This window comes from Heliconius melpomene, chromosome 8, assembly GCF_056956725.1.
Source record: "Heliconius melpomene rosina isolate 202511_hmr_F chromosome 8, ASM5695672v1, whole genome shotgun sequence".
In the NCBI taxonomy this organism is placed as follows: Eukaryota; Metazoa; Arthropoda; class Insecta; order Lepidoptera; family Nymphalidae; genus Heliconius; species Heliconius melpomene.
The window spans coordinates 1,803,899-1,829,950 of record NC_140396.1 but is presented as its reverse complement, the minus strand read 5'-3'; the positions used below and the strand labels follow the sequence as shown (position 1 = coordinate 1,829,950).

At 34.1% G+C, this 26,052-nt stretch overlaps 1 protein-coding gene across 1 annotated transcript in view; it reads left to right on the top strand.

Moving 5' to 3' along the window:
* LOC146536625 (uncharacterized) overlaps window positions 1-8,887 on the top strand; it is a 31,824-nt gene extending 22,937 nt beyond the window's left edge. Inside the window, exons 3-6 of the mRNA XM_085189620.1 lie at window positions 6,724-6,890; window positions 7,077-7,270; window positions 7,970-8,180; window positions 8,683-8,887. Coding sequence (XP_085045746.1) covers window positions 6,724-6,890; window positions 7,077-7,270; window positions 7,970-8,180; window positions 8,683-8,887 — 777 coding nt within the window. The remainder of the gene's footprint in view (window positions 1-6,723; window positions 6,891-7,076; window positions 7,271-7,969; window positions 8,181-8,682) is intronic.
* The last annotated feature ends 17,165 nt before the right edge of the window (window positions 8,888-26,052 follow it).

The following is a 26,052-nucleotide window of genomic DNA, read 5'->3' as shown; positions in this document are numbered from 1 at the left end:
GTAGTGGTGTTTTATTAGATTTTTAAGGTTACTTAACTCAAGAGGACAAAATTGATCCCTTGTAAGACTTTGTCGACTTTGTCATTTTGTTGTTCGCCTGTCCGTCTGTCAAGACCATCTCGAGATCGTGGAGCTGTCAAACTTCCAGAAATAATATAAAATATGCAAGTCTAAGGTTTCTTAGAGCACAGAAAAATAAAGCTTCTAATTCAACGTAATCAAAAGATACGAGTATATAGGTATATATAATCGAAATATTTGGGGTACTTCCAGTGTACCTACAATACATTTTATACAAAAATTTATCTTCTAATCTATTAGCAACTTAGGTATAATTGTATTTCATTTCATACAAAATGAGTGCATACTCCCGCAAACTTAAGTTTTGTAAACGTTTATAAGTTGACTGTTAATCCTGAAATTGTTAATTCGAACCTTCGGTGAGCGACTCGTAAGTGACAAGTTTTTTTTTTATTTTTGATTTTTTTTATAATACGAAAGATATCGCCTAAGACTTTAATATGAAAAATATATTTATTTCAAATTAATAATCAAAAAATAAGCCGAGAATTAAAAGTAGCAGAGCGGACATAATATTAAATATCAGAAAGAATCAAGGCGTTATCTGTAATAGAAATCTTGTAGATTTATCGGGTTTTGCGGCGAGCGGTCTGGATGATATATAGGCGGAATGGCGTTCAGCCGTTGCTTTGCGACTGGCGTTTTTTTAAGAAACTACGTTGACATTATTTTTGGCGCGCTTTTAATGTGTCATTTACCTCATAAAAAAATCTTTATTCATATAAGTTAAGTCGCTGAAACTTTCCACTGTAATTTTTCAAAGATTCTTATGTTGGGTATGACTCGCTTCTCCGTATGGCACATTTCTGCCTCTCTTTCTGTTTTCTCTGCCTCCTATTCTGCTATTAGCTGATTTATTTGATAGAACATGGAAGTATTTCAAATTGGAAAATATAATTTAAGTTTTAACGCATTTTTTTAGGTATACAAGCCAGTTTCTAATACATCAAAGATAAACCGCAATTCAGATAAAATAATAATTTTACTTTTTATTGGAAAAGTACTTCAACAAGATTTTTCCATACGAAGAAACCAATTTATGTGATAACGTTCTGAGAAAATTGCTTTCTGGCCTTTTTCTTGCCTCAATTTATTGCTTGATTCAAATTTAACAATCAACATGCCGTTATAGCTTATTCACAATTTTTTAGTTTTACTTAGTTGCGAGGTCTGACTGTAAAATCGACTGGTTTGGCATGATGACCCCCTTGCCCCCCCCCCCCCCCTTCACTACGCCACTGAACTTGAATAAAAAAATGAAAAAAAAATGCATTTTTTTACCTAACACAAAAAGCCCTACACACCAAAAATACCAAACTAAAACAGAATAGCTTTGAAGAGTTAAAATATACTAACGCATTCCTGTCACACGATCTCATAAAGCTGGAACATGTTACAGGTGCGCTGAATAAACCGACGCGAGACTTACCACCGGACACACTGCCGGCAAGTGTGGGGGGGGATTGACAACTTATCCTGGTATTTCTATATAATGTGAAAATTAAATCGAATCAGTTTCACGCTGTATCCCGCACACAGCAGGGTAGGCAGAGGGAACACAGTGTTAAGGCACTCCGTTACCCACTTTCTGCCGAATTTTGGAGGCATTGCGGGATAAGTGGCAGAACTCAGCGCCGCACTTTGCCTCGACACCAGAGCGAAGAAATAAAAATATAAACGTAAATAAATATTTCACTTTTCAGCGTGAAGAGAGAGATTCTAGCGTTTGGTGCTTAGATCTAACTGACTGATATATACGTTAGAAAAAGATAAAGTTAAACCACTTGAATATAACGTCCCCCAATTGAGAACGAAACCAATACTCACGCTTTGCACCCCTTTTTTGCGTCTAAAAACGTTTGTAATTTTAAAAGATAAAGATTTTTACAATACAAATATTAGCAAAGACACAAACATATCGTATACTCATACGTATTCTATTGTAATTCCACAGAGAATACCTACAAAGACGATTCAGAGAATATCAACATTGAAAAATGAAATTCTCAAAGAACTTTATGAAATCCTGTGATGCTATAAAAACAGAAAATGTTTATCCAGAAATATGTAAAGCAGTCTAGAGTATTGCATCTTTCATTTTTGTAGAAAATCTGAATTCTGGTACATTTTTAGAAGATTTAACGTCAGTGAAGCTGTCGCTTGGAGATTGCTGTAAGTGGGTTTTAACTAGCTCGTTAATAACGATATTAATAAGTCATGTTTAAAAAGGTAGAAGCTGTCGTGAAATATTTAGTATTTTCATTTGCTCGCTGTAGTAACGAGGCAAAGCGTTGGCAGGCCTCAAGAGTTCGGAGGCATGGGAACAGAAGTGTCTTAATAAGGAACGTAGTGCCTTAACACTAGGTTCCCAGGTTCTGCTATGTGCAGAATATAGAGTGTATTTAAAAAAACAAAAAGGTATTAATAAATATACGTTTTATATTTAAAGGTTTAATTCCTTAGGTTGGAATCGAACCTAAAGCAAAAACCTGTCAAGTTTACAGTCAACTGGCCTTTTTAATTCTGTTTAATCTATATATATAAAATCGAAAGATCATTCACTCATCACGAAATCTCAGAAACTACATGTGCTAGGAATCTCAAATTTTGCATAGGTGTTATTTATAGGACGTAGGTGCTCGCTAAGACGGGAATTTACAATATTCGACTTCTAAGGGGTTGTTTTTGGGGTTGAAAGTTTGTATCAAACTTCGTTACTACAAATGACGTAGGAACTCATGGAGACAGAAATTAATAATAACGTAGTTCACGCAGGCGAAGCTGCGGGCGGGCCGCTAGTAATAACATAAAATTTAAAATAGCAAACTAAAAACCACAACCTCCCAACCAGACAGCCATCATTCCTATTATAATTTTCCACACTTTTGTCCATGTTTTATTCAATGCCACGTACTTGTATTCATCTACGAGTATCTCGTCTAGTGAAACGTAAAATGCAACGCCGCGAGAACCTGAGACATCTGGGTGCCGTCTGTTTATGCTTCGAGTGCACTTTGAATTTATATTAGCATCTGTGGAGGTTTTCATATCGTTGTAGATGGTTTTAATTTGTTTTAATTTTTCTTTTTAATTTTAATTAACTAGTTAGTTAGGTGGTGAATGGTTGCTCTTTGAAAGAAAAAGTAAATGAATTAATAACTTTAATTAAGAAATAGTAAAGGATTTCGGCGGAAAGTGGCGAAAGGAATGGAGTGCCTTAATATTAGGTTCTCAGGTTCCCTCTGCCTATCTAGCTATGTGCGGGATGCAGCGTGAAGTTTTAAAAAAATACATAGTTATTTAGGTATTAAATAGTAATGAATGTGTATTTAATTGTGTGAATAACATTTACTTGCCACCCAATTAGAGCCAAACAGCAATAAACACCATGTATAAATGTTATAACATTCAGAAACATCCTTTGCATTTGTTATCTATATATATAAAAGGACTTGTCCTCACTGACTGAGGTAAGACGCACGCACAGCCGTAACCGCTGTGTGTAGAAACGTGAAATTTGGACAGATGTTTACTTTTGTAATCTGGACATCCACTAAGAAGGGATTTTGAAACATTTTAACCTAATGGTGCAGATAAGCAGGCGAAGCTGCGCGAGTCCCCTAGTATAAGATAACCAGTATCAATATTACACAGGCTTTTGATAATCCATTATAATTGTATGTTAAATCGACGTTTGACTTCAACGAGCACAAAGAGCAGGTCGTCATTTGCATACCCATCAACTTCTGACTGGAGAACACCGTTTAACCCGAGCAATGTAATTATTATATTAATAATGAAGCCGTCATGGCCTGGGGGTGAGAGACAGTAACGTAACGGGACAGGTCGTGCATTCGTTTTCCACTTAAAGGAATAAAATATTTAATATTTTCATTTTCTCGTATTGGTAAAGAGAAAACCGTTGCGTTTCGCCAAGAACGGAATTGTCTTATTATTAGGTTCCTGATGCTCTCTGCCTACCCTGCCATGTACGGTATGTGTGTCAATAAAAAAAATAAAATAAAAAAGGATGAGGTACAGTTCTTTTAAAGTATTCGTAGGTATAATAGTTTCGTTATTAAATTATACAAATATTTTCATTTCTTCGCTTTCAATAGCAAGCGAGCGCTCAACATAATATAATGTCTTGAAAAATAGGCATAAGATGGGAAACGAAATATATCAACACAAGGTTCCCCCTACGTTACCTCAAGAGGGATTCAAACCCAAAACTACCATCACTAAAGACAAAGACGTTCTAATTACAATATACTATCTAAGTTAACAAATATGTCTGTTTTAATATTAATTATATCCAAAATATAACTTCTCATGAACTACTCCAAGCTAAATCTCCCTTTGTCTTATACTCGCTGAGACGTTACCTGGAATTACACGGCTCATTAAATTCTTGCCGCCTTGAAATCTATAAAAAAGGTAATTTAAATTTCCTCACAGCTTTTCTTTGTCTTGATTTTCTTAATATTTTCTATATATTGTTTCTTTTTTCCCTTCTATTAGATTAGTTGTTTCTTGTTGGAGGCCTTCGTGGCACAGTGGCACAAGCGTGTCACTGTATGCGCGACGGATGTGGTTACGAATCCCACATGAGAAAATTAATTATTGCTTATTAATATTTTCATTTCTTAAATGCAAGAGTTTCTCCAAGTCTGTGATCATGCCTTTTATTTTTATTTCGCCGATTTACCTGGTTCCGCGACTAGACATCTGGAATTTTTAAAATTAGAAAGGGGAAAACGGAGTGTCATAACACTAGGCCTTCTTTCCGCCTACCTTACAATTGAAAAAGAAAAAATATAATCAAATTAAATCTATAAATTTCTATACACAATGAATATTTACGAAACATTTTTTTAAATTATACCCACGCTGATTAAACTTACCTTTTGTGACAAATATAGGTAGGCTATACGGGCACTGGTTATGTAAAATGGTGTAATTTTAATATTTATGAATCCCATCACAAAGCCCACATTCCCCAGTCTTATGGGATTTTCTAGAAAATGAAATTGTAATAAATCCTTCATACGTTTCGCTGACGCTTGTAATTGCTTTCTACTAAAATGTCACTCATACAAGCGAATTCGTAATGAAGTCGTTTTATATGCTACCTTGTCGTGATTGGGAATTACGATACTGGACGATTGGTAGGTTCGATTTCCCGTCGGAGTCATTTTTTTTTAATTTCAGGTGATTGTGCTGCAGCGGCATCAGGTCTGGCTGTATAGGCAACGGTTGCTTATTTAGTTGTAATTTGGTGGAATAAACTAATTGCAACATCTCGTTCTGTAATAATATAATGCGCGGCGTTAAGAACCGCAATTCAATTAGCAATATCTCGAAAATTGGACTGTGCGTGGGGATTATTTTAACTTTTATTTACAAGGATTAAATTATTTAATAATTTAATTTCCTTCCTATGGTAACAAGACGGCGTTGAGTACGGCTCAATATATAATATCAAGAAAGTGGGGAACGCAGTGTCATAACACTAAGGTCTTTACTCTACTATATCCATTTCAGCGTAGAGCCATACAAAATTTAATATTTAATCAATGATTTATTACCATAAAAGACTTGAGTTGCAGTAATAAAAATGTATACAGAAAACTATATTTATTTGAAGTTTATAAATTTGCCAACTGTTACCGACTTCTGTGGTTTGAATGGTACAAGTAATGTTCTCGAAATTTCTAGTGCTTTTTGTTTGGCTCGTAACAAGAGCTATAGACGCAACTACTAATTGCAGGGTTTGTATACATCGCACTCTATTTTGTGTTTTTTTTAAAGTGTTTTTTTTTTGTTTTTTTTTTGTTTTGACGCACTTTCCGCACTTTTATTGAATGTATTGTTGTAAAAAAAATAATTGAGGTCATCCTGTTGCAATGTAATATTGTTAATTGGAAACGTAATGGTAATAGATTCAATAATTTTTATGGTATATAACTCATAGATTGTTTTACACATATGCAATCCCTATTCTAATATTGGGCGGAAAAGTAAAGAACGGAGTGTCGTGACACTAGAAATAACTATATTTTTAAAGTCTATAAAAAAACTTGATTTTTTTATTTTTTTGTGAATTATTCCATGTTATTCAGATGCTTTGACTTTGTATTTAAGCAAATATATATTCCCAATGAAAAGGTAAGCCAAATATTATATTATAATTTGGCTTTGAAACTTATTTGACGCAAATATTGATTCTAAAAACTCGATTTAAATATTATAAATATCAATGTACGACACTGATATTTAAACTAAAAAATATATTCCGTACCTTTTTCCCTCATGTTTCACATATTTTTAATATAAGTTTTTAAAAGTAAACATAGAAGAGACTGATCACTCGCCTGAAAGTGATATATAACAAATTTGTTTATAAATTAGGTTCCAGAAAATGTTGATTTCCTTTCTAACTTAATTTGTAATATATGCATTTTTAATCTCTAAACTTTGTAGGTTGGATTCCCATACGAGAGAATATAATAGTTAATATTTTCATTTCTTCGCTCTTGTAACAACCACTCAACACGCAATATCTCCAGAATTCGGCAGAAAGTCTTAATTGGGAACAGAGTGTCTCAACACTAGACTCAATTCAATCTGATATTTATAAAGGAAAGAAGTAACCACCTAAGACAAGATGGTGGGTTATGTTTTGAAATACCACCCTGGCAGCTACGGCCGGTGGAAGTGGAACACCATCTGAGCAGGATTAAAAATACTCTTGGCAATTCATCGGAGAGACGGCAAACTGCACAACATCGAGTATCATTGGTTAATCGGTAAGTTTTGAATCGAACTCACACCTGCCGCGTTTGTAGTCACACACTTGTGCCACTGCGATACGATGGCTTTTTGCCACGAAGAAGATTGTCACGAAGAAGAAGAATTGGTAGACTACTAATATAAAGTCTACGCAACCAACGTTACGGTCAGCAACTAGTATACTAAAAACTTGTTTATTTCAGTGAAATAAACAGATACGTAGATACCGTGATTGCGCCATTCCTGGACACATACCACAGGAACATCCAGAGCTCCTATCAGCAGCTCACAAACAAAATACTAAAGAGGATCAAGGATGAGATTACCGCTGCATTGAAAAGGAAGCAGAAAATCTATACCGACATTACCGAGTTGGCCGACTCTTTGAAAGTTCCAGGTGAATAGTGTGGTTTTAAATGGATTTTGGTGCTTATATAGTTTATGATTGAGTTTTTATATTATACATATATTTTTTTATCTTTATGCGCGCTTAAAAGGGTAGGCAGAGGGAATTTGGGAACCTAGTGTTAAGAAACTTTGATATTTCTTTCTTAATTGGTAAGACACTACCGTTCCCTTTTCAGGATCCCTATCCACCGAATTGTATGGTGAGTAGCGGAACTTAACGCCGCGCTTTGCCTCATTAAAAGAGCGAGTAAATTAAATATTTTATTTCTTTTTGGAAAGCTGAAAAAAAGCAATAATTTTAAGATTATTTCCACTATCGGGACGTTGTCCATTTAAAACTGTAATTTTTATCACAAATATTTATACCAGATAAACAAACTACTTAATTATGCTGAAGCGTAATCGCTCCGCTGAGAATAATTTATAAAGTGATTGATGAGTTTCCGGTAGAAATTTCATTTGCTGTTTTTCTCTTCTCTTCTTAGTATCACTGAAGTAGGCTTCTATGAAAATAAAAATTATGTTAAGTAAAATTATGTTTTACTTAAAATTTTAAACATATATATATTTTTTTATGTTTTCTAAAAAGATTTTTTCTTTCCTAAGTGTGAAAAAATATTATGTTTTACTTTTAGTTTCCTGTTTTAAGTCAATTATTTTTTTTTAATATACTTTTCATGATTTAAAGCCATGTGTGACGAAGAACGGAGAGCAGCTCGCACTCTCGCTAGCAAACACGTATCATTAATTTACAAATGTACGGAACAAGCAAGAACTTCTATCGCTAAAATGGGTAAATATGCAGAAGAAATGATTATTATAACTCGAAAACATATGGAGAACGCCCTGGTGGAGGTCGCCAATAAATTGGCCGATTCAGATTTGCATATGATACAAAAGTAAGTTGTAATTTAATCTATATATATAAAATCGAAAGGTCACTCACTCATCACGAAATCTCAGAAACTACATATGCTAGGAATCTCAAATTTTGCATAGGAGTTACTTATAGGACGTAGGTGCTCGCTAAGACGGGAATTTGTAATATTCGACTTCTAAGGGGTTGTTTTTGGGGTCGAAAGTTTGTATGAAACTTCGTTACTACAAATGCTAGGAGTCTCAAATTTTGCATAGACTTCACTAGGACGTAGTCATGGAGACAGAAATTAATAATAACATAGTTCACGCGAGTGAAGCCGCGAGCGGGCCGCTAGTACATAATTATTATATGTTGTAAGAATTATTAATGTTACCTTTTTTCTTGTACAGTTTAGTAGACAGATGGAACCTTAAGCGAGCGAGCTTAAGTAAATGTCACATTGACAGTTGCTCGCTTCTTAAGAACCGTCTCTTACATAATAGATAAAAAAGATCTAATTTCTATTCTTCTAACAATTTAAGGATTAACACGACATCCTGCCTGAAAGAGCTTTCAAAAGCCGCCGTCATATTAGGATATGAGCTGGACCTCAGCCTGTCGAACGCTCGTCGTCACAACGAGCAGTCCTGTGAAAAATTAACCAATTGCAGTTATAAAGCTAAGAAGACTACTGATGAAGAAGTTGCCACTTTACGGGAACATTTATATCAGTGTGTTTATGCTTGATAAGAAAAATTATAATTATGGCTGTTCAAATTCTTTCCTTTGGGCTTATATTTTTCCGCTTAGCAGGGTAGGCAGAGGGAACCGAGAGGCAGAGAGACTATTCGAGAGGTGTTAGGGGTAACTAGCTAACTCATACGGCTAAAACATGGACATCTTTTTAAAATGATTACAAAATCCATAAAAAAATTCTTACCAACCAAAATATTATACCAAAAAAAAGCTGAAAATCATCCAAAAAAGCAGCACCACGTATTCCTGCAGATTTGCAGGCGGCAAAAATTTAATTAACCATGTAATTAATTCAGGTAGCGTCTCAGAGAGGCTAAGTCTGAGACGGCACAAAAAGTACATTATGAGGGGTGGGGGTGGGGGGTGGTGCTGGGCAACTTAAGATAATATTGTCGATAGCAACGGCCTCTTAATTACGTTTGTTTTAGCGAACACCGTTATAATACGCTAGGGATTTCATACTTTTTTTTCTTTAATATCACTTTATTTTGTGTTAAATTTTAATTTTTATTGAGATTTGGGTAGAAAATATAGCAGGGTAGGCAGAGCAACTGGGTACTGGGAACCTAGTGTTAAGACACTCCGTTTCTAATAAGACATTTCCCTTCCCCAATTTCCGCCGAACAGAACGAATAATCGAAGTTAACCGGCTAAGCCGCTCAAGCCTGGTTTCCACCACGAAAGAGAAATCAGCGGGTAATTCTTAGGCGTAACGAGAAATATATTAAGCATTTCGATCCCCAGAGTGGGAATCGAACCCACAACTTTAGCGTTTTCAGTCAAACTATGTCACTACGCCACGACGGCCACATACATATATACAAATACTAGCGACCCTATTGCGGCTTCGCCCGCTTTTACTACTGGAATATTCATATAATGTATGTTTGCAAAGCACTTAAGATAATGTGAAAATTAACCCGCATTTTCGTAGTTTCAATAAGGATTTTCCAATTGTTTTACACAGCAAGGATTTTTTAGTAGGTACCGTAATTTTAAATCTGTGCTACTAATCTTTTCAAGTACTTATTAAAATATATTTAAATTACTATTTTTAGATAGTTAAATGACATTAAATAATACATTCAACTCGAATTATCCAATACGTGCAAACGCATCTAAATCTTCGTTGCTTTAGAGGCAGCCGGGTTTTTTCTTTCGAGCTTGTTGTTAATGCTGAAGAGGGTATTCTGTCCCTGATGAAAAGCAAGCACTACGTGGCTGCCTGTGACGAAAATTAAATAGAATGCATCGGCCGGGAATTGAACCCGGGCTGCCCGCGTGGCAGGCGAGTATTCTACCACTGAACCACCGATGCGTGTAAGGCAGGGGGGCGCGGCGGACTCGCTTGTATAAGCATAACGTCGCGAGGCTGCGTTTCGCAGCAAGGATTTTTTGATATTGTAACAACTTCTAAAGTACTTATTAAAATGAAAAACAGAAAAGACAGTTTTGATCTACATTAAATGGCCAACGTAATAATATACTTATTTATATGTTGAGAGTAAGGGATAAGTGAAACTTGAGTAACATACAGCTGATGCGTCAACGGCGGGATGTGTCAACAATTAAACTTAAACTATTCGCAATTTCGAAATAGTTTAAAAAGCAAATTTTATCTTCGTATAACGTAGAAATTTAATAAAGTATTTTAAAGGATAAGGATTAATAGCATTATGGAAAAATATCCCTCACAATAAAAAATATATTGAAATTACTATTTTTAGACAGAAATATGATCACTACACGTTATTCTTAAAAGATGCGAATATGCCATCGCGGACTTTTTTGTAGATCTTATTAAGAGGAACAATACTCCAGTACATTTTTTTCATGTAGTACTTACCATTAAAGCAGCGCATGCGCCAAAGTGTCTCAGCGGGTAGGACTTTATACACATTTATCATATTTATGTAAATTTACATAAGAATGTACAAATAATAAACTATATATAAACGTTCCCTGAGAAATACTCGATCTAATGGTGAAATCACATCCAAATCCGTTGGGTGGTTTAGAAGAAGAAGAGTTAGAAAGTTCAGATAGACACAAAAAGCGACTTTGTTTTATAAGATATAGGATAGGATAGGATAGGATAGGATAGGATAGGATAGGATAGGATAGGATACATAATAGCAAAGCAATTTATGTATATATACATAAATAAATACATATATAATATGTATGTATGTTTGTTTGTATATATCTAACCACGTCTACACCAGGTGTAACGCGGCGGGTGTATAACGCAGGCACTAATGTCTTACAAGTTTGACAGATGTGGGAACACCTGCGCCGAGGCGGTGATTAAAATTACTTCCTTCGTATAGTATATGTACATTGTATGTGATATATTGTATATTATTCGCTATATGTTTCTCATATAAGTCCTAAGCTATTTCCGTTGATGCATGGCAAAAACGGAATGATTTTTCTGTAAGCGTCACGGTTGTGAGTTCAATTTCCGTTCGGGGACTGAATTATTTCCTTTTTCTGGCTCTGGCAACGAGACAAAACGCGGCATTGTACTTTCGCCGCTCAAAACGCAATATCTTGACATTTAGGCGATGCGTGGAAAATAGTGTTAACACTATGTGCCTTCTGCCTACCCTGCTCTCGTCCTTTTTTCTCACTTCACTCTGTATCCCTCACATAGCTGGGTAGCAAAGGGAAAACCTTGGAGGCTAGAGTTCAGACACTCAATTCCTATTAAGGAGCTCCGTTACCATAAATAAACTTCAATTTCCCACTCACCGTCGAATTCTGAAGACATTATCTGTTGACAGGTGGAGTTCAACGCCAACGAGAATATTAAATATTCGAAATCGAAGGGAATCCAACCTGTCGTATTTCTAATCGCACATTTGTAACCCTGCACTACAACTGACCTCTCCACACGCTCATATAATATGAACACAAGTTTCGAATAAAAATAATAAATAATTACAATAAGAACTTGAAGATTAATTATTAAAATGTTAAATTGTTTCCCCTTTATCAACGCGGCGTTGTCGCTCGCTCTCGTTCGTAATTTTCGGCACCAGCGCCTGTCAGTTAATTACAGGCAACGATCTTGTAATCTTTGTGTTTGTTTGAACTGATGACTTTTCGAGGTTGTCTGATACCTGGATGTGGAAATTAATTTTGTAATGTCATTCAATAATTATTTTTTATTTAAAATTATGTTTGAATTCGGCGGAATATCATGAACGGAGTGCCTTAACACTAGGTTCCTGTTGGCTATATGTTGCCTATGTAAATATTTTGCTAGTTTCTCTGACTCCGAGATTTTATAAAATGGAAATAATTATATTTTCTATTCATTCTGCTACGCATTGTTTTTCTTTTCAAAACGTAAAACTTCAGGAGGTCGCCAGTGACAAAACATGATTTCAAATGAGGGGAATGAATTATTTACATTTCTACGTTTTATTAAAATTATAATGCGAATTTGTCATACAATATATCAAAAACTAAGAGGAAAGTGGGGAACGGAGTGCTTTGACACTAGGTTCCCTTTAAATAATTTCCTAAAGTGAATATCGAATCTATAACCACCGAGTTCACAACCAGACATGTGTCCACCGCTACCATAGCATCTGTTTGCATTCGTAAATGAATATGAGATATTGACATTTTAATAACGTATTACAGGTACAAGTGCGCTGTAGTGTAATTATAAGCGATGAAAATATTGAAAATTACTTTACTTATTGAAGCGTTAATTTTGTAGTACTATATTAACTTGTTCGAGGTCGTGGTTAATAAAATATTTTTATTTCTTCGCTTTGGTGCCTAGGTAAAGCGTGGTGTTGAGTTCCGCCACTCACCACGCAATGTCTCCAAAATTCAACAAGGGAACGGATCGTTTTAACACAAAATTCCCTCTTCCAATCCTGCTATACGAAGGATACAGCGCGAATTTGGAACTAAAAATTAAATTATAAATAATTCTTACAGAAGTTCCTTCCTCTTAGTTATTTCCTCAAATGACAATCGAATCTACAACCGCTACGTTTTCAGTCCTTATTTCCTTAAAAATTCTCCAGATTTCGTATTCCAATTTCTACCTCTTTATCTAAAAAAAAATATACATAAAATACACAGAAGCTAAACGACTTTAATAGGTGAAAAACCAAGTAATGTTCACCGCGGGCTCCGGACGACTATTTTGTATTCAAAAGCCGCGGAAAACTGGAAAAAGTCGTACAAAGTTTCAATATAATTAGACCTAGCTGAGCCACCTTTTCAATTGGACTAGCAACTTTTACGTTTCATGGAAAAAAAAACTTTAGAATATATACTAGTATAGAACTTCAGATTGTGAAAAACCGTTTTTCAGTAAGTAAAATCGTATTTTGTTGGTGGTGTAAGTTGTGGTTATAAACGCATTTGGTTGGGCGTTCAATTCCCACATGGTTGTTTATTTGATCCTCATGTACCCACTCTGCCTCCACTATATCTGGAATCTTTCTTCTTCTTCCTGGCATTAATCCCGGCTATTACCAGGGTCTGTCTTCCTACTCAGCCTACTCCACTTTAGACGGTCTTTTGCGTCCTCGGTGGTTAGACCATACCATACTATATGTGGAATATACGTCCTAATACGATATATTGCTAAGAGTCTCTCGAGTTAATGCGGAAAGGGGGAGACCGGAGTGTCCTGTCACTAGATTTTCCTTGCATACCCTGCTATGCTTGAAAATTGGTAAAGATCTACATTATATCTACATAAGTACTTAGTAAAAGCTCGAAGTTTATAATTTCGTTGTTAAAGCAGCTGCATTATTATGTCTCATCAAATTTCGACGTGAAAGATGTCGTTTAAGAGAACGGGTGAAGTTTCAAAACTGCACCCTGCTAACAAACTTGCCCTGGTCTTTTGTGAACTTCAAAATTAGCTTTATCGTATCTTTATTATAGTTACATTTTGGTTCTTTTACTTCTTTATACTTACTGTTGGGAGTTCCTTGAAGTTTAGTTTGTCTATAATGTTTGTAAATTTGTTTTCTAATAGATATCGGGAAGGAAGTAACAAGTTTTTTACTTGTCTACTTTCGATTTTCTTCTATCATGTTTAGGACAAGATAATATAGTAGTAACAGATATTTCTGTTTATCATATTATTTGATTTTATAATTATCATCTAGAATCACAGCCCATATATACCTAATATATGCGAGATGTGGTAATCGGCTGGTATGCGTAGAACGGGTAAGTTCTTGTTGCCTATCTTCTATACCAGATATTTGGTAAAATAATGACGTAGAAGTGTCTAAAGAGGAACGGAGTTGTGGAACACTATGTTCCCAGATTCCCTCTGCCTACCCTGCTATATATAGGATACAGGTGAACCTAAAAAATATATCCTTTATATATAGATAAAATATTAAAAGCACTAACCATCTAATAGCTGGTGCCAGTTTGTTTCTACGTTACTGTCACAGCGCGTCCGGTGAGCTTCCAATAATCCACCCAGATCCACGTATTGTTGGTGCTTACGCGACTTTATCGGGTATATCACACGGGACATTGAAAATGGTATAGTATTTTTAGATTGGGTTTTTTGAAGATAGTTTTTTTAGTCTTTTTTAGCTTTACGCTGTATCACGCGCATAGCAAATGGGCAGAGGGAACCTGGGAATCTAATGCTAAGAAAGTCTGTTTCCTACTTTTCGCCAAGTTCTATAAGCATTGCGTGTTGAGTGGGGAAAATCAACGCTGTGCTGCCTTGCCTTGTTACCAGAGCGACGGCCTCAGCCGTTTACGAATTGAACCCACAACTGTCCCATTAACAGTCACATGCTTGTGCCCCTGGGCTATGACGCCCCTAAAATAAATAGGATAAAACCTGGATAGATGCCCCAATGGGATAGGCGCCCAACTTTCTAAAAATCCTATTTACAAAAATAAAAATTAGAAATATTTTTTCACTACTGTTTTGAACCCACACCCCACTAAAACATCTTCCCTACTTTCCAAACTGTAGTACATAAAAATATAAAAAGGTTTTTATGAAGTTGCAATTCTAAAATATAAACCAGACTGATCCCACAATATTTGATTTCCATGCTTTTAGGATTCCATTTTGTTTGAAATAGAATGAAGCTTCGAAACGTAGGAAACATGAGGTGGGTATATTTTAGTTCGTAGTGCTGATATGATGATTCGATTCAAATAATTCTTTTCAATTTTCAATTCTATATTTGATTTTGCGTGTTTTGCAGTGAAAAATCGTAGTGGTGCAACGGCTTAGCATCTGGGTGCTGTTTGATGATTGTGAGTTGGAACCCGTTTCGGGGGAATGAGCTATTTCCATTTCCTTGATCTGGTAACAGGATAAATTCGGCGTAGAATTCCGCATCTCAACACGTGCAGTCATGGAAAAAGATCTTCTCTATCTTGCCAATTTTATGAGTACCGTGAATCAAACGTTTTAAAATGCTACAGGTAGATTATCAAAATAAGAGCAAAATACATAAATGTTTTTTCATTTTATGCTTTATGCAGTAAAGCAGCAGAAAATGTAGTCACATGATACTCTGCTTGAAATAGTATCTAAAGAAGAGTAAGCTGATGGAAGCTGTTGTGACCAGCTGGGAATGGGCGCGTTTATTGTCAAATGCTGTGCTACGAATCCTCGAAGTTGAATATTTAATAAAATTTACAAACCCCAAAAAACGTCACATTTCACTTTGTAACCGACTTCTGTAAGAAAAGGAGGTTATCAATTCGACTGTATTTTTGTTTCATCTGTTTTAAAAAAAGTGACAATCTTAATCTTATGTTTTTTTAACATTTCAAAAGAAAAAGATACAATGCCGTGATTTTTATATTCGCACCTGAACACTATATATAATTTAGTATTCTATTTGACACGGCGCGGGCGTCTGCGAGAAGGTGGAATAATTTATCTATAAGATTTCCCAGTGGCACCAGCATAGAGGATAAAACTTCATACACGAGGATTTGTTGTTTTCATTGTAATTTGATATTGTTTAATGTAGTAATATAATTAATTATTTATATTACGTTTAGATATTTTATTACTCACGCACGTTTTCACGCTCTTTCCCGTATATCCGTGTAGGCAGGAGGGATTCATGGAATACAGTTCATTATTTACATTTTTTTAAAAAATATGTCTTAACTTTTAAAAAACATCTATCAAGTGAGAGTCAAACTTTCTCATGGTGAGTTCCGTGCAAAATTCAGAATTGTAGGTCAACGGGAAGTGCAACTTATAAAAACTGACAAACACAACCTTTTGGGCGTATGCAATTTTGTATGAAATAGATTACAATTATAAGTTTATTGTAGTTTTTATCTGTAATATAAATATAAGTTTCCATTTGGAGATTATTTCAAATTAAAAAAATACTAAATGCCACAAGAACTACCTGAAAAATCGTTTAATACCTCGACTATCTCGAGATAAATGGTCTTGACAGACGAGTCAACGCTCTTTTTAACCGACTTCTGTAAGAAAAGGAGGTTATCAATTCGACTGTATTTTTTTTTATAGTTAAGAATTAATTTTAGTAAAAATTGTATTTTATTTTGAGATTTAATTTGAGATATTTTTACTGACGTATAGACGGACAATATATTTTCCTTTTGCGGTACGGAACCCTAAAAAAGCAAGACATAAAAGAGATAAGCTTTTATTTTTTGTTCTAGAATTCTCTTTATATGTACAACAAAGCCGGGTTATTAAGCTAAACGACTGTTATCTAAGTGAAGGTATGTAACTCATTAGTGTAATCCCCTCGTAGACTAACTTAAAATCTACCTAAATGGACCTAAAAATATGTATTTACTTTTAAAACGTACTAAGATTAGTTTTTTACTGCTACAATTTTTTGTTTACTGGCTTTTATACTTAAAATAGCTCAGAATGAGTTAAGCAACGCCCACTGTAGTTTAATGTGAGATTAACGAGCAGAGGTCAGTCAGTTTTTAAAGGGCAGACGGGTTGATTGCTTATTTTTTGACATGCTTTTATTAGTTTTTATTAGGTGTAATAAAGTAAAAATATCTAAGAATCTAAATTGGAACCACTTTTAATAATTATTCCTATAATTTGTTAGTTTACGTAACTTAGGTAAATATAAATGACGGCAATTCATGACGTATCCCGCACACACCAGGGTAGGCAATAAGTTAAGTCACTACGTTCCGTACTTTCTGACGAATTCTGGAGGCATTGCATGTTGAGAGATGGCACTCATCGAAGCGAAGAAATGAAAATAAAAAATTAAATAAATATTTTATTTCAAACTTTTACATGTTTTCTAAAGAGTAGTAACAAGAACCACAAAAAAAAATGGTTAATAAATAAAAAAAAATAGCTTCATGGTGTGTCCGAGAAGTGAAAATATAAATTTAAATAAATTTTTCATGTCGCGACGGGTGGTGGGTTCGATTCTCGAGTAAGGATAGTCGCTTTACAGTCCGCCACGATGGACCTCTAAGTAAATAAATAATTAAATAAATAAACATCGTTAGCTACTCGTAACTTATATAAATTTTAATATCAATTAGATAAACTTGTTAGGTTCGGGTCACAAAATACCTCACCCCTTAATAAGGTTCCGAGCTTTCCATTCGACCTTCCTGAATAATTATAAGATATGTATTAACCTTTAATTTTAGATTTTCATCTTAGTTCAAGTCCTATGACAAATAAGAAAATCCTTAATATTATTTTTATTAGAGAAAATTATTAGTGAAATTATTATTTGATATTATTAAGGAAAAAAACTTCTTATTACTTCTGTCTTAGAAAGTTTTTTAAAATATTTAAAATAATGGGCTTCCATATATGATTTTTGTTTCGTTAATAAGATATTTTCATTCCCCACTTTCAGCCAAATTCTTGAGTTATTGTTCAACAGCGGAACTCAACGCCGTGCTTTTAAATACAGAATATAATAAATTTGCAAGCAAACAAACACTTGAACTACCTAAATCTTTGACTTACATAGTTTAAACATGGTAAGTGGCTGTTAAATATAGAAGGTTCACCTTACGTCCTTTAGCCAGAATTCCTGTTAAATTCCTAACAATCTGCTCCCAGTTTGCCTCTAAAACTGATATTCTCTTAAAGTCCACGACTACTTGTCAGGGGATAGTAGACTAGCGTTTTGTTATTTTAAAAAATAATAATTTTAAAGTAAACATACACGTGCATATCGGTCGGCAGAGGGAACCTGAAAACCTAGTGTTAAGACACTCCTTTCCCATTAAGACACTTCCGTTTACAACTCGCCACCGATTTCTGGAGGACTTGCATGTTACCGCGATTTACCTCGTTATTAGAGCATGGAAAAAATAATATATTTCATTTGACAGACCAGTCCAGGAATAAAATAAAACAAAATGTTGTTAATTTTTTTTTTATTAAAATATTAATATAAGAATAAAAATTATTATTTATTCATTCGAAAACAATCTCGAAGAATCGCTACCGGAAGTCGAAAGTTTGTTCATATTCGAATAACGTCCGGTTAGCAACCGCAAAATGGCGACATACGATATGTCAACGTGGCCGCAACACTCTGCTAAAATTAAGGGAATTAATGTTACAATTTGCCGCTTTTAGAACATATTAGATATTATTTAAATGTGCTGTTTTTTGTACTTATGTTTTTTTTTCTATATTAGATTTGATATCCTTTTCTTGTGAAATAAAAAAGGTAACTTAGTGTTAAGATACTCCGTTAACCGTTTTTCATCAACTTTAATAGGTAAGTACCTATATTTATTGAATTATCATATATTTGCTTTTTGTGGCTGCCATCTGAGCTGATGATGATGATAACAGGAGACAAAACTCCTTAAAGAATGGGAGTTAGGATATAATCCATAGTTATGACATACAATGTACATATTGTTTAGGTATTTATTAAGTATATAACAGATTTTCTATTATTTAAAAAATAAAAAAATAAATCAGCTTCACGCTGTTATACGCACTCAGCAGGGTAGGCATAGGGGACCTAGTGTTAAAACACTCCGTTCCCCACTTTCCACAGAATTCAGGAGGCAGAGCGAAGAAATGAAAATATAAGTGTAAATAAATATTTCGCTTCTTCGAATGGGGATCGAAACCGCTGTCGATTTTACAGCCACACTTTGTGCACCTGAGCCACGAGTGGGCTCAATGGATGAAAATTTAAATCCATTAAAAAAATAATAACTCTAAATTATATTTTGTTTGTCAATTCTGGTGTATATTAGTAAAATTGTAGCTTCATTTGAACGGTACTGTTGACAAGCTATTCAAATGGTTTTGACGTGTTTGTTTAATATTATGATTTGTTAGGATTTTAAACGAATAGTATGGTCTACTGTTGAATAACTGATAGAGTTATGTGGGTAAAGTATTTTCGTTGCATTGAAATGCAAATTTAAATTTATTTAAACTATTAATTAATTAAAATTTAAATCTTTCTATTTAACATACAAAAGCCATACTTAACTGCGGCTTCGCCCGCGTCATCAAATGAATATAATTTAGACTATTGTATGACACCTGACATATTGTATGTGCTCAGCTGACTTACCGCCGGATTCTGAAGGCATTGCGTCTTGTTGCGGACCTCAACGCCGCGATTCGATATCATTTCCTCGAATGGGTATCGTGCCCACAACCTGTCGTGTTTATCATCTGTCACGTCTGGCCTCAGGTAAAATAAAAGTAATTTTTCGATTCGAACAAGTAGTACCTGAAGTTTGCACGTTTCAAAAAAAACTCTTCAGCTTTATAATAATAGTTTAAATAAGCGAATTGATGGCACCATTCTGATAGAACCCAGGACCATCTCTTCGACAAAGGCGCTGGCGCTACACCAGGACAGCCATTATAAAATTCATATACTGCATATACTCTTATCCTATTCCTAGTGTGTTCCTAGTAGATATCTGACGTAATACTTTTGCGAGTGAAAATATTTTCCTGCAACTGACTTGGTAAGCGGACGTTGGTATTCCATTTTATTGACATGACCAACTTTTATTCGAACAGAATTTAACATAACAGCCTCGCTTAGATACTCCGGATATGTGTAAACTAGTTTTGACTTGCTGCTTTGTCTGTCTTTTGCATTTAATAATTTCTTGAAGGTATCTGGACGCATAGTTTATATATTTTTATTTTTGTTGTTTCAATTTTTTTTCAAATTTAGGTCTTGTCGTAGCGCAGGCGCACAAAGTACAACTGTAAATGGGACAGATAGTAGGTTCCCTTCCAATTCAAGGAAATTAAATATTTAATATTTTTATTTCCTCGCTCTGATGATGAGGCAAAGCAGCTTTAAGCTCCTGCTGCAGCAGACAGCGTAACGTTGCGTTGAGTTGAACACTAAATATATATTTATATTGTCCCTAAAATTGGGGGTGGTGGGTGTGAAATACCGAATGTCTTAATGTTCCTTTTGCTCACCCAGCATTGTTCTTTAAGTATTAGTTAGTTATTCTTTATTGTAATGGAAAAAATTCTAACCTTATATTGATATTAAATTTAATTTAACAAGAAATATATTTCACCTGTAATGGAGGCTTAGGGTTTTCAATTTTTCTCTAAAATATGGTTGCTTAGTGGGTCAAGTATAACAAGCTTCGCAAATTGGACCAAACTGACGTAGCGATTTAGCTCACTCGAGGTAACGAGAGTTGCTCCAGCCCCTCACCCTTAACTCTAGGTGTGTTTATATGTATTTGATTTGGCGAAAGGATTTAGGTTTATAGCTGTACTGGATTTAAAATGTGGTAGATGTTATATTTTTATTTAATAGCTTCGTCCGCTTGAAAATTATAGGTATACTTTTTTATTAATGAATTGATTGAAGTAAAATAAATGCTTAATGTTAAATAAAGTTTTAATAGAATGGTGAAAATATGTGACATACACGTAAGACAAAAAATTTAAAAATCACTGTTTTGGGTTCTCTTATATTGATACACGCGCCTTGTAATAAATTTTCTCATATACAATGTACAGACAGCAAATAATTACAATTTTAATAAAATGTTTTATTATATATTATAAGCTTATATTTTTTTTAGCTTTGTACCTCACATTAAGCAGAGGGAACCCAGTGTTAAAACATTCCGTTTCATTTCCCCAATTTTCGAGACATTTTTATTTTCACTATGTTATATCTTGTTACTGGAGCTTGGCAATAATAATAAACTATTCCTTTATGTGGGAATCAAACCTACAACCATGGCGTTTTAGTCAGACGCTGAAACACCACGTGGCATAGCGGCGCAGTAATTAAGTCTTATAACCCAAAATAAACAGCGATTTCTAATTATTTAAAATACAGTTTTAATTCTCATATTGAAAATATTTTACGACACATTTTCAGAACATTTCACAAGTTATTATAGTTAAAGAAGAATTCTCAGCCAAGTCGAGCACTCAATGATACAGCGGCGAGTTAAACAGACGTCGGTTTATCCAGCTTGTCGAAACTTATACTGCGGGACGTTGGGGCGGAAAACTCTTGACTTCATAGAAATATGCTTGTTTATTTTTGTTTACAGTTTTTAAAATATATTATATTAGATACTGTTAATAATAATATAAGTTCCTTCTCAGTTCCATTCTTTAATTTAATATCAAAAACCTAATTTTTACTTTCCTTTTAAAATTGAAATAATACGTATTGAGTGGCATAAAATGACGCCGTCATGTCACAGGGGCACTAGCGTTCGACTGTAAACTCGAGGGTCGTGAACTTCGAGGTAATATACAAATAATAGTTAATATACAAATTGTAATAAACAAATTTCAAAATTTTGTATAGAAATATGAGAAAATAAATTGCCAAAAGCTTATAAGTACCCATATTTTTTACAAAACCAAATTTCTCGTAGCACCTCGTCTCTGAAATGATGACGGTGCTTGACATATTAATATCAAGATATAGTAAAAGTTTAAGTTGTTTCACGTAAATATTAGTAAATCAATTTTCAATATAAAATCTTCTAGACTATTTAATTTTGTCTAAAACCAACAAAATTTTGGATTAAATCTATGAAAGTTTGATCAAAGCTAAATAAATTTCTATTAGACTTTAATAGTTTGATTTTATAATATTTATGTATATTATATATTTTTTTTATTAATAACTTTTTATTTGAGTTCTAGTTCAGATTGATTTGATTTGTTTTTGCCGTGATTACTTTTATAAAAGCAAATTTAAATATTTGTTCTTAATTTTGTATTTCGAAAGTTCGTATAAAAAAGTAAGTATATATAAGGTTCGGGAGCTTCAGTTGCATAAAGTTATTTGTAGGGTTCCATACGTCAAAGGTAAAAACGGGACTCTTATAGAATCATTTTTTTCAGTGTCGATTTTAGCACTAATAGCGCCCGAGAGATTTTCTTTCAGCTTCATGTATTAGCCGACATACCTATAGCGGGACCCCAATGTTAACCTAGTGTGAACCTCTTTTATTTCGATACTTGAATTCAAAACACCACACCTTGCCTCGCCAGGGCGGAGCAACAATTCATTCCTTCGAGCGAGAATCGAAACTACACTGCAATTACTATTAAGAAATATTTACGTCTACCAAAAAAGCATGGGATTTTCGACAAAAAAATAGCTATAACATTTAACCCAACGTTCCCTGGTCTTATCTATAGCAGGTGAGTTATCCTATTAAGGTCGAAAGCTCAAGGGTCCGGGGCCCTTTATCATCACCCAACAATGAGCTTGTAAAATGAATTACACAATGTGAGATAACTCAGCCACTTTCATTTCCAGGGTACTGCCTCGAGGGTGGGTTGAAATTAATTCACATTTTCTGACAATATTGGCATGTTGGGTTACTTACTTTATTTATGGCTGTGTTTAATAATAGATAGATATTTTTAAAGGTATTAAGGCACAAAGGTGTGACTGTAATGCGATGGTTGTGGATTCAATCCTCACTCGAGGAAATGAAATATTATTTACGTTTTTTTCCTTTTCTTCGCTCTGGTGTCGAGGCAAAGTGCGGCGTTGAGTTCTGCCCCTCAACACGCAATGCCTCCAGAATTCGGCAGAAAGGGGGGAACGGAGTGTCTTAACACTAGGTTCCCTGTGCCTAGCGTGAAGCCGATTTTTTTTTTATTTTTTAAATTAAAGGTTTAGAGGCTAGCATAATTTTAAAAAATAGCCGATATCATTGAATAGTACTGACATTTATTAATTTAACGTAAATTGTGCTAAGATTAGTTATTCACCAGGATTAAGCAAGCCTCTAATTGTGCGAAACAATAGATGTTAATATTAGATTGACGATTAGGACCAACTGTGTAAATTACCGTTTGAACCATTTTAGCTCAAATTTTGAGGAATTGGAGGATCGGGAGCTTTGGAGGAGAGCACCCTGGGAGAGGCCTATGTCCAGCAGTGGACCCGAAAAAGCTGATTTGATTGGTTGATTGATTGAGTGTTGCTTACCATGTGGTAGATGTCTTGTGGTTCCATACATGAAAAGGAAAAAAAAATCTTTGTTAGCCATCTGTCCGTCTGCCAAGACCATTTACCTCGAGATTGCGGTAAGCAAATCATATGCAAAGAGAATGTAGTGTTGTGAAATATCTTTTCTTTATTATTAACATTTTTTTACTTTCACGCTCTATCCCGCTGTATATTTTTATATTTGAATTCAAAGCAATCTTTCGAGAGCATTCCAAGAAGAATCTCAATTAAATTTTATTTACATATTAACGTAAACGTAATAACCTTCCGGCGAATCTGTTCTGTTTTAATAGAGAAAACAAAATGAAGTCGAGTTGGCTTTTTTTGTGAAATAAATAATAAAATAACACACGTTTTTTCAGTACAAAAGGAAATTATATAAAACATATTTTTTTTAGATAGCTTAATTTTTTTTCTTAAGGTAAATTAAGAAAAATAATCGAAAAAACTTGACAATGCCTTTTGTTTTATTTCATAGATAATTAGGTATTAGGTATTATTATTTTTATAGGTATTCTTACAGCTGTAACTTTATATAAATCTGATAGTATCTATTGAAATATATACATACTGTTGTTTTTAGCTTCCTAGCACTAACCTAGTGTTAAAACACTCCTCTCCCCATTAAGACACTTCCGTTCCCCACTCTCCGCCGCATTCTAGAGGCATTGCGAGCTAAGTGGCGGAACTCAACGCCACGCTTTGCGAGTTACAAGAGCGAGGACATGAATTTTTCTTTTCTTTTTTCTTAATAATCATTTATTTATACATAAAATAATTATTAAAATATAAATATTTAATGAAAACAAACTAGCTGACGCTAATTACAATTTAGGACGTCTTGAAAATTGAAGTATTAATATTTAAAATCATTATTATTAGAAACCATTTAATGAAAAGTCTAAGGAAAACTTCAATTTCTAAAAGAAAATTTCTAGGCAATTATAAATATCTAAATTTCTCTTATGTACTTACGAAAATAATTAGAATGCCTGAAGCTTCAAAAATGATTACGCAGTGATCTTAAGATAATTCTTAAGGAAAAAAATGTATGTAATTTCTTAGAGTGTAAGACAATATTCTTACGGCATAGAATAGAAGTATATATGAATATAATATATCCAATGTATATACAAACGAAATTAAATATATCGTAGTCTTTGACGCTGCCCACATGGTAGGGTAGGCAAAAGGAACCTGGGAACCTAGCGTTAACTAACGACACTGTAAACTAGCTACACTATGACGCCGTTCCCCTGTTTCCACCAGTTTCTGGAGGTATTGTATGTGATTTGCGGAACTCAACGCTGCACTTACTCCCCACAAACCAATAGTAGGTAGGTATTTGGTTAGGTGGTGGTGGTAGGAGGTAGGCTACGACTCCTATGGAATAAGAAACCCGTGTATCATTAGTTACATATAGATTTACGCTTTATCAGCATACATTATGGGTGGCTAAGAAATCCTTATGTTAAAAGCCTCCGTTCTCCACTTCCCATACATTTTTTTTCGATTATATATTGACGAAGCTGATGAATGATTTAAAGTGAGAAAGAAAGCACATCTTCAAAGTAAAATTCTCACTCTCACTTTCACAAATACCCACCAAAGATGCACCAAGCGACGCTACATTTCTATTGAAACCGACGAAGTAATTTGATTTATCTAGTTTCTTCTAGAGGCAGGTATTGTTTGGAAAGGTTGTTCACCCCTTTTGCTCTGATTATTTTGGGATGGGTTGCCTCTTTGTATTATTCATTCATTCATTCATTCATGATAAAACCTCTTATGTATTTTAATGGCGTCTACGCGTATCTATTTTTGGATTTATTGATAATATACGAACGTTTGTTATAACGTCTTCCTAAGTGTATTGGAATTTTGTTTATAAGATACGTAGCGGGATTTGAACCTACACCTACGTTGGACTTTTAGTTTACTGTGTCACCATTGTAAAAATCGTTTTTTTTGTTGAATATTCTAACACTACATATAAATAAACAAAATTCTGTTCAAAATTTATATGTATTTCCGATACATATTATCATTACAAAAAATATTAATTAAATTATTACAAATAATTTATTGAATTTGATTAATATTTTGATTGTTGACATTTAAATATTTACCAGTTGTGGTTTTAATTATTGTTAACGATTCCACATTGCACTTGTAATTTGATTTTATTGCTTGAAATATTTATCATGCTCAATTTTAACAATGATTATCAATTATAGTTTTGTAATTGTTGCAGCGAGCAAAGTAGTCAAGGCGAAGTTAGTGTTAAGACATTCCTTTTATCACTTTATGCTCAATTTTCGAGATTATGGCTGTCGAGTGTAGGAATTCAAATTCGCGTTTTATCTTGATACCAGAGCGAGGAAATGAAAATAATTCACCTTACATTCATCTGTGTGGGAATCGAACCCATAACCGTTTCTTAAACAGTCAGATATCGGTCGGCTTCTTATATTTTATATTATAATATTTTAATTATAAATCACCTTTATTGTTTCATATTATATACCTAAAAAGATAAGCAATGCGTTCTTTAACCTCATTCAATCTCTATACTGAATAAGCTTTAGAGTTCTCAGAAAACCACAGATGAATACTGTCACAATGAGTTACAAAATAATTATTTTGTCCAAAAAAAAAAGAAATATACATATA